This window comes from Ipomoea nil, unplaced genomic scaffold, assembly GCF_001879475.1.
Source record: "Ipomoea nil cultivar Tokyo-kokei standard unplaced genomic scaffold, Asagao_1.1 scaffold3199, whole genome shotgun sequence".
Lineage (NCBI taxonomy): Eukaryota > Viridiplantae > Streptophyta > Magnoliopsida > Solanales > Convolvulaceae > Ipomoea > Ipomoea nil.
Genome location: NW_017619627.1, coordinates 1,152,023 through 1,161,926, shown reverse-complemented (window position 1 = coordinate 1,161,926; position 9,904 = coordinate 1,152,023). Strand labels below are relative to the sequence as shown.

At 35.0% G+C, this 9,904-nt stretch overlaps 1 protein-coding gene across 1 annotated transcript; it reads right to left on the bottom strand.

The window, feature by feature from the left end:
* Positions 1 to 3,871: 3,871 nt before the first annotated feature.
* Positions 3,872 to 6,495, bottom strand: LOC109168493 (protein ABHD17B-like). Its single transcript, XM_019317524.1, has 5 exons — positions 6,092 to 6,495; positions 5,191 to 5,227; positions 4,489 to 4,725; positions 4,364 to 4,411; positions 3,872 to 4,208 (listed from the first exon to the last, which is right to left on the bottom strand). The coding sequence occupies exons 1-5, from the start codon at positions 6,394 to 6,396 to the stop codon at positions 3,882 to 3,884; spliced, it is 954 nt and encodes a 317-aa protein (XP_019173069.1). The 5' UTR covers positions 6,397 to 6,495; the 3' UTR covers positions 3,872 to 3,881.
* Positions 6,496 to 9,904: the final 3,409 nt, after the last annotated feature.

Genomic DNA, 9,904 nt, shown 5'->3' with positions numbered 1-9,904 from the left:
CGTCGTTTCTTTTGCAAGAGAGAGGAAGCGGAAAGAGAATAGGAAACGGAAATGCAATCCTATCGCAACTGATACCAGATGAGACGATGAATTACAAATTCAATAGAATGAACCAATCGAATACAGAGAGAGAACTACAGAGTCCTATAGGAGAGTTAACAGAAGACTCTCCTATTATTAAGGCTAGGACTATTTGACTACATTACATCCATAGACTCTAAAGCATATAATATAAACATGAAATATTACTATTACTAACACATGCAGCCTTCCATCTAAGTAGACAATATTTACTCCAAGCGCTGAAGACAATTTTGATTTGGGTATGTAGACCCTCAGATATCATGGGTGGATATCCTGGAGTGAAAATGCACGTGCGAGTTTTTTTTTTTGGTTGTCAACAATGACATCTGTGAATGGTGAGTTTCCTCCTTTGGACACTACTATAAAAGATGTATCAACACCATCCCTTTCAAGCTCATCAAGTATTCTTTCGCCATGCGAGTCATCAGCAACCTTAGATATGATTCTTGGATTAAGACCAAGACGAATTTTATCATCCGGGTTTTATCAAAGCATTGCCAGTGTTACCACCTCCTTGAACCTCAAAGCTGGTGCTCCGAATTTTATCATCTGGGTTGGGAATGAAGCTACAGCAGCCAGGAAGTCAACACCAGCCATTCCAACACCTCAGACAATGCGATTTTTGGGGAGCGGCGGATTCCACATTTTCAGCTTGAAACTTCAATGAATTTCAGGTAGAATAACAGAGTTTTTGAGGTTGTGTACCAAGTAGTTGTGGTCAGAGAGAGAGAGAGAGAGAGAGAGAGATGGGAAGGATATTTGTGGTCAATATGGAAGGGAGGACTTACAGGTGCAAATTCTACATCACGCCATCTACAACTACAACTGCTATTTACCATAGGAGGGTTCGCCGACCTGCTGCCCTCTCTGCTTCGCCGGAACCAAAAACCACCGGTGAAGGCCCCAACCTCGCCGGATCTGTTGCTGCACCACCAGATCTGCCTTACTGGTCCGTCGCCGGAAGGAGTTACTGCCTCGTATGCTCGCCGCCGTATCCACAACTCGCCGGAGAAGAACCTCGCTGCTACTCACTACCGACGGTTACTACTTAGCCGCCAAGTCTCGCCATCTCACCTCACAGGAGTCACAGCAGCGCTGGTCTAAACAAGATTAGAAGAATAAGACATAAAAAGACAGAAAAGCCCTTCTAATTCACGGTCAACAAACGGCTTCATTGACGGAGGATCAAAACTGTCCAACGACCAATAATAGTGTCTACTAAGTGGCAATTTTAATTATGGATGATGAAAAGTGTCAATGCCTCAATAAGTCTAGGACCAAAAATGGCATTAACTCCGGAATACAATACAAGAATATTTAATTATGGTTATATTATTATTGTGCCTCACGACCATTATATACTAACAGTACTTGAAAAGAAACTAATAATAATATAATAATAATAATATAAGTGGTAATAATAATATCTAAAAGTAATTAAGTGTTAATAATAATAATAGTAAGAATATTAACGTAAGAGTTGTAACATAGAATAAATTGTAATAATTAATAACTATAGTTTAGGATTAAATTTGGAATTGTCAGGAAAGATAAACGACCTCTGGTGAAATCAACTCTTAAATAATTATATATCAATTTAAATATTCTTAATATATTACAACAATTCCATTCCGTGCATCGCACGGGTGAAAATACTAGTAGTTGTTAAAAACAAAAACAAAAAATAAATAAATAAATAAAGGGATAAGGGTCAAATAAGCCCTTCAACTATAAGCTAAAGAGCAATTAAACCCTTAAACTAACAAAAGCTTCAATTAAACACCTTAACTCCTCATTTTAATGCAATTTAACCACTAACTTTTTAAATTTGTGCAAATAGATCAATTTGCAGGTAAGTTAAAGGTAATAGTAGGTAAAATTAATTTTTTTTTAAAAAAAAAATTAATTTAAAAATAAATTTTTTTAAAAAGATTACACTTGCCGGCGACGGGCTTCTCCCTCCGTCGAATTCACAAAGCTCTTTCAAAACTTACCAGACAGATTGGTTTATGTACAAGTAACAGCCTATTCCTTATTGTGCAAATCTTTCACAACTTCAAGTAGTAATTCACATCATTTTTTGCATGATCGATCCAAAATCTCATAAAAACCTGAACTGTTTTACACAGACATTCTTTAATCCCTAATCTCTATAGGCAACCTATGAAACCATTAATTGAACTTAAAACACTCAAAACAGAAGGCAAAAAACATATGAAAACAAAAAGTAAGAAAAAATTTAGTTTAGGTGTACCACTGCGCTAGCAAGAACTTGACCTGCTCATAAACAGTGTACAAACAAAATGACGATGGAGATTCAAACAGGAAACACACTAGCAGCAAAAAGATCTAAGTGGCTATCAGTTTTTTTTGTTTTTTTTTTTTTTTAAACTGAGGGCAGCGAGGGTGGAGAAGCAAGATCTAAACGAATATCAGTTATTCGGGGATGGGAATAAGAAGACAATAATGAAATAGCTTCATCAGTGTCCAATATCCAGAAAGGCAGAAAGCTAAAGATGACTTCTTCAAATTGGTCTGCCTCGTCCATGGATTTCTCCATTTACTGTCCAGTGGCGTTGGTGACTGAGAGTGGCAGTGGAGTCGGTGGTAGGGTACTAAAGATACTTAATTTACATAATAATACCAAGTACAATGCAATCGTTATGCGTTGGACCCGTGTCCAGCATGCTTGCTGGACACGGGTAACAGTGCCGTTAGGCACTGTTATCTCTTTTTTTTTTTTTTTTTTTTTTTTTTTTTTTTTTTTAATTTAATTTCAGACCACTTCATTGTAAGAGTATATGTTCATAATTTTATTACTATATTTTAATAACTATACATTCATAACTCCATAACTGTACATTCATAACTCTATAATTGTACATTCATAACTCTATAACTGTACATTCATAACTCCATAATTGTACATTCATAATTTTCGAAGCTCTATGTTCACAATTTTAGAGCTCTATGTTCATAATTTTATCACTATATGTTCATAATTGTAAGTTCGTAATGTTAGAGCTCTTTGTTCATAATTTGATCAATAACTGTACATTCATAATTCCATACTGTAGATTCATAATCTCATAACTGTAGATTCATAACTCCATAACTGTAGATTCATAACTCTATAACTGTACATTCATAACTCCATAACTGTACATTCATAATCTTCGAAGCTCTATATTCACAATTTTAAAGCTCCATGGTCATAATTTTATCACTATATATGTTCATAATTGTAAGTTCATAATGTTAGAGCTCTGTGTTCATAATTTCATAATTGCATAACTGTATATTCATAACGGCATAACTGTACATTCATAACGGCATAATTGTACATTCATAATCCAAAAAAAAAAAAAAATAACGCCGTTAACGGCAAAACGCGCGCGATTTTTTTTTTTTTTTTTTAACTAAATGACGCGTTTTTTTTTTAAAAACGACGTCGTTTTGGGTCCGTGTCCACAATTCAATGTGGACACGGGTCCAGGGCATAATTTGCCAGTACAATGCCTGTGGATCAGCATTGTAAAAAAATCCCTTCAAACCCATTACTTATTATTCAACAAAAACTTTATGATATTGACAAGAACGATGATTTATGGTTACAAGTATTGTAATTTTTTTTCCTAACCTAGTTGATCAAATAATTGATTTGATAACAACAAAATTCTAAATTCAACTCTGCTATGAGTAACGTAGACTGATTTACATCATTTATAAGTTAGGGTCACAATATGAATTTCATTCAAAACAAACATTTAAAAAGTAGTTGCAAGATTTCTCATAAATCAAAATATTGTAATTTTTTTCTTAATACCTCTATGGGTAAAGTATATAACTAAATACAAAAGTATTATTAAAAAAAAAAAAAAAAAAACTAAGTACAAAAAGTAAAGAAAAATAAAATTGATTTTTTGAAAAGTAGTTGCAAGATTTGCGGGTGGTTTTGATTTGCCTAGACTCAAAACGAACTTCTTCAGGTGTTTGATGTACTCGGTGTAACGTTCAAGATTGCAGTGCCCGCCTCCGTTTATCCATAAAGGATCGTATTTTTCCTTGCAAAGCTCCCAAAGCTGCTTTCCATGGGAGCAATCAACAACTTTATCTGCTGTTCCCTAAATACAGAAACAAAAACTTTCATTAATTGTCTAAACAACACGGGATCCTGGGAAGCATGGATAATGAGACTTTTCGGAAAGCAAGATAACTAATTAGGCACTATTCCTCGGCCAAACGGGTTATAGGAAAGAAAATGGCACAGCAAACTTACATGAATGACGAGAACAAGACAGCTCACCATACTGATTTTGTCGATATCCTGAAATAAATAACAGAATCAAGTAAGTCCCAGAGGGCAAAAGTACAGGAAAAATGAAGTACAAGAGTCTTTTTTACCTTGTAAATGTCAAACCGATATGTCCTTTTAACAGGGTACAACACTCGTAGCCCAGATAAGATTGGACTGTGCAAAACAACCCCTCCCAAATTCTGCACACCTGATGCGAGATCAATGGTGGGGCCACTGCCGATAGACTGGCCGTACAGTATTAACTGTTCATCTTTGACACCATACTGCTCTTTTAGGCACTTATAAACTGCATCAATGTCGGCGTATGTGTTACATTCAGACGGCTGTCCCAGAAAAAAAAAATGAAGCCTGTTATGTTTTTGACAACAGGAATATAAACAAAAACAAGGAGAATATAGCCATGAAATGTGAGGACGCTTTAGCATTCTCTGATCATGTGCAAGTTCTATTATTAAAACGTGTTTATAGCTCAAGACTCGTAAGTGTGTCCTAAAGTCCCTTTTATAGGTGGAATGCTGTGCACCTATGCCTCGATCTCAACGTGTCTTAGTTGTACTACAATGTCAAGGCAGATGTTGCTATCATAATATCTTTGCAAGTATTTCTAGACCAGATCTATTTATCGATCTCCATCCCTACTTTCTTAATTCCCACCTAGCCCCTCACCCCCAATCAACAAAAAACCAGGGTCAATTCAGCTATAGAGGGAGAGAGAGGGGAGGGATTATCTCCATTTTGATAAAATTATATAAGCTACTATATATTTCAAAGGGAAGTATACATCTAACCTTTCCAGTTGATCGTCCATATCCAGAGTAATCATACCTAAAAGGAAATAAGATATAAACAAATCAGAAAACAAACTTATTCAGAAAAAACGCAGCAATTTGATTATTTCATTTCAAGATTTCTACATGGTTAGTGTTCAATGATATCTCACGCACAGAATAACAAATTCAACATGCAAATTTCATGCACCAGTCAGCCTTAAGGTGTGCTACAGAAAGGTATTCTATTCCTCTTTTCCTTCTCTCCCGCTCCAACAAAGAAAGAACTGACAAATTAACAAATCCTTCACTACCAAACTGACAACAACAACGAGAATCAGCGAATTATAACTGATAATTCGAATGTGATATGATAGTATGTTCCTTCAAATGATTGGGAAGATGCAAGTTATAGTGAAGCTGCCCCTAAGACAGATCAAAATCATGTTTATATAACCTAACCAATGCTCTGGAAGAAAATTTTCAGGCTTCGCATTATGCCTTTTTCGTGCCATCCAACTGTGACAACAAGAGGAAACTTTGCTGGGCTCTTGGAGGATCACTTCCAATGTCACCCAAAGTGAAAAAAGGTTGAATCTTTTTGCTCTAACCAACAAAAGGTTCAAAAATCTTTCACCCTTGTGGACACCAGGCGGTCCTCCCACTCCCACTAATGACTTATGGGTTTACTCAATTACTCCTCCACAGTCCTGTCTGGGCGGGGGCAAGGGATTTTGCCTTTTGTGGGCAATAGTACTGAATAGAATCTTCTAAACATATAACAGAATCTAATGTTTCCTAAAACCGCGAATAGGAGTACTGAAAGCCATTAAATTCACAGATACATAAACGGAAAGCTTCAATCAAAAGACTGATAAATTCGAAAAATATCTAAATTTAATCCAAAATTTAAGAAGTTTACCCCATGAGATTGATACGCAGCCGGAGGCTCAGCTCCACGAAGAGCTCAAACATCTGCCCCAAATCGGCGGCATTACCGTGAGAGTAGAGCATAGTAGCCGACGCATTTGGATGCTTCACATGGACGGCCACGATTTCGTTGCCCTTTCGAGTCCGCAGCTTCAAAACGTCGACAGTATCCCTCGCGGGAACCTCCGGTATGTTAAGCTTCCCGGCGCAGGACTCGTCGGCGACCACCGTGTACGACGGAGGGTTCGGTGGGAAGAAAGCCAACTTAGCGGCGATGGATGACGTCACTCCACCCATTTGGTTTGGTTCTCAACAGTATCATTGAGCTGAAGTCATAATAAAGGGGCGAGTAAAGTCCCAAACTTTTTTTAATTTCCTTCTTATCTTCACTTTGTGTCAAATACAAACACTTCGGCTATAAGGGCATTCTCAATAGTGGCCCCAACATCTACCTCATCATCCATTATCTCACTCAATCACAAAATCTCTTTTTCCCATTAATTTTAAGTTTGTTCACAATTTTTTGTGGACCCACCATTTTATCTCTATATTTTAATTATTAGGACTATTAGGACTCTATTATCCATATTAGACTAGGACTATATTATTCGTGTTAGACTAGGATTCTATCTAGCATTTCTATATATTCGCTCCCTGTATTCTCAGACATTATTTATTGAATACAACACAATTATATTTTTATCTGGTATCAGTTAGCCAGGGTTTTCTACATCCATGTTCCTCACTTCGTAGCAGTAGCCGATGGCATCAAACCAAGATACACAGTATCAGAAGCGGTTCGGTCAACGACGAGACGTTGATGATTGTGTTTGGCGTTATGATGATCCGTGGTACCATACGCTGATCCCACTCAGTATCGCAGCTTTGCAGGTGCTCTGCAATATCTTACTGTAACTCGGCCTGATCTTTCCTATGCAGTCAATTGTTTGTGTCAACACATGCACTCTCCCTCTACTGCGGATTGGGCAGCTCTCAAGAGGGTGTTACGGTATGTAAATGGGACACTACATCTTGGTCTTAAGATTACGTCTTCTCCTTCTCTAGATATTCATGCATATTCTAATTCGGATTGGGCTGGCAATCCTGATGATCGCAAATCTACTAGTGGTTTTGCTGTATTTTTGGGACCAATCTTGTCTCATGGGTTTGTCGAAAACAACGTACTGTGGCTCGTTCATCAACTGAGGCTGAATACAAAGGACTGGTTGATGTCTCTGCAGAGGTTACTTGGCTCATCTCTCTGATGAAGGAAATCGGGTTTGCGCCACCTTCTGTGCCCAAACTCTGGTGTGACAATCTGGGAGCTACTTATGTATGTGCTAATCCGGTGTTTCGTGCTCGCACCAAGCACATTGAGATCGACTACCACTTTGTTCGTGATAAATCGCGAAGAAGGAATTACAAGTCAATTTTATTTTTACCAAAGATCAGATAGCGGATATTTTTACTAAGTCTATTTCGTCTGTACGTTTTAATTTACTCCGTTGCAAGCTCAATATTTTGGCTGACCAACCTTGTGCTTGAGGGGGAGTATTATGACTATTAGGACTCTATTATCCATATTAGACTAGGACTATATTATTCGTGTTAGACTAGGATTCTATCTAGCATCTCTATATATTCGCTTCCTGTACTCTCAGGCATTATTTATTGAATACAACACAATTATATTATCATCTTAATTATTTATTTATTTATTTCATTTATTTCATTTATAATTTTAGAGATAAACATAAATGATACGTAAAAATAATATGTAAATTAGCATACGTAAAAATTGTAAATAAAAAGTGTTAAAAATTGTGAAAGATGTGTTATTTATAGCAAATAAAATCATAATTATTAATTGCAAAAATCATGATTATAGCAAAAATCATATTATTAATATGTAAAAATTATAACAATAAAAACAAAAAAAAAAATTAATTAATTAATTGGCAACGGCCCGAAGGCCGTTGCCAATCCAAAAATCACTTAATTTCAGAGTGGCCGCCAGTTGGCGACCACTCTGAAACGTCTTGGCGGGCGCGTGTATAGGGTGAGACGCACCTGCGCGTCTCATCCTTTTTTTTTTTTTTTTTTTTTTTTTAAATTCTGACAAATTTTTTTATTTTTATTTTATTTTTTTGCAGGAGAAAAATGTGGTGTGTTTTTTTGCTTCCCATTTGTTAAAAAGTTAAACATGTAGATTTTACTGTTTCAGAATTAGGGAAAGAACCCCTATTGGGGATGCCCTAAGTGTGTTTTAAACTTTCATTTGGTTTTAAAAAAATTATATTTAAAAAATTTTCAAAAAACAATTGCTTAAAGAGATATCATAGTTTATTTGAACACTAGAGATGTAAATATGAATTAAGCCATATAATGAATGGGCAAGAATGAATACGCAACATAATTAATAAACATGTTTGTAATTTTCCATCCCAACTCTTAGTATTCCAAGAAATGAGTACAACCTACTACTATAAAACTAATCCATCATAGCTTTTATGCCGTTCAAGTGCAGGGTCTGTAATATATACATGCATGAAACAATCTGACAGAAAGCATAACATAATAAAATTCATAGAGCAGTAGAACATTTGTTAAAAAGTATACGTATTCAAGTAGAAATCATTACCTATCTAAGATATTTAGGATGCTTTTTACTGAAATTTGGGTTATCTAAAGCAAGTTCTTTAAAATAACATTTAAGGATCTTAAAAATGCAGTATACATACATGCATGGTAAAATCTTACTAAATAGAACATACAGACATAACTAAGACAGGAATCAGTAAAAAATTTCTTCTAAAAAAACCCAAATTTTAGGAATTAAATTGATTATCATGATCAAACAACCGGTTACAGTCAAAAATGGTTGTAAACTCAACTGGGTTTGGTAAAATGACGGAGAACTCTTCTCAGAACATATGCCGGCGACATTTGCGTCTGCAAAATCACGGTTAGAACAAAAAAATAGTAACAATCTAACATAGGAAACACAAATCTAGCTCAGACGATCACCAATTGTGCTTTGAAACTACCGATTCTTTGAAGAACATCCTTAAATCACTGCAATTTACAGATCTGGAGTTAAGAAAGATGTCGGAAAACAAAGTCGAGAAGTAGTTTCTAGAGAGGGACAGAGCACCACTGTTGTGTGTTTATGGTGCCTTTGACGCTTTATTTTCTTTCATATATGTTTACTAATATAATCTATATCTATATATATATAAAAGTAAAATCCTCCTATTTCATTTTCCCGCCCAAACTTTTGTAGTCAAATTAATTAAATATTTTATATTTTATTGGTCACATACTTAATAAAGCTTAATTGGTAAGCAAATGAAAAATAGAAATATATCTATATATATATATATATATATATATATATATATATATATATATATATATAAAAGTAAAATCCTCCTATTTCATTTTCCCGCCCAAACTTTTGTAGTCAAATTAATTAAATATTTTATATTTTATTGGTGAAATACTTAATAAAGCTTAATTGGTAAGCAAATGAAAAATGGAAATTTAGTAATATCAATATTATGAATTAATTAGGAATAAGATTAATTAGGAATATTAATATAATGAATTGATTATGAATATCAATAGAATGAATTGATTAGGGCAATACCTTAAATAAATAAATACACTTTCTTTTTGAAAATTTTTACAAATTTATAAGTCTCATACTAGTTTTTTGCGCGCATTGCGCGATTGAGATAATGCCCAATATTTTTTTAAATAAGTATTTTAAAGTATATCAATACAAGATTATATTGAAATTGTT

What these genes read in the sequence shown, in the direction of transcription:
- LOC109168493 (XM_019317524.1), bottom strand. Translation starts at nt 6,396, where the DNA reads ATGGGTGGAGTGACGTCATCCATCGCCGCTAAGTTGGCTTTCTTCCCA. An exon ending in CTGCGTATCAATCTCATGGG is followed by an intron (nt 5,228 to 6,091) that starts GTAAACTTCTTA and finishes ATTTCCTTTTAG; the next exon opens with GTATGATTACTCTGGATATG. An exon ending in ATGGACGATCAACTGGAAAG is followed by an intron (nt 4,726 to 5,190) that starts GTTAGATGTATA and finishes TTTCTGGGACAG; the next exon opens with CCGTCTGAATGTAACACATA.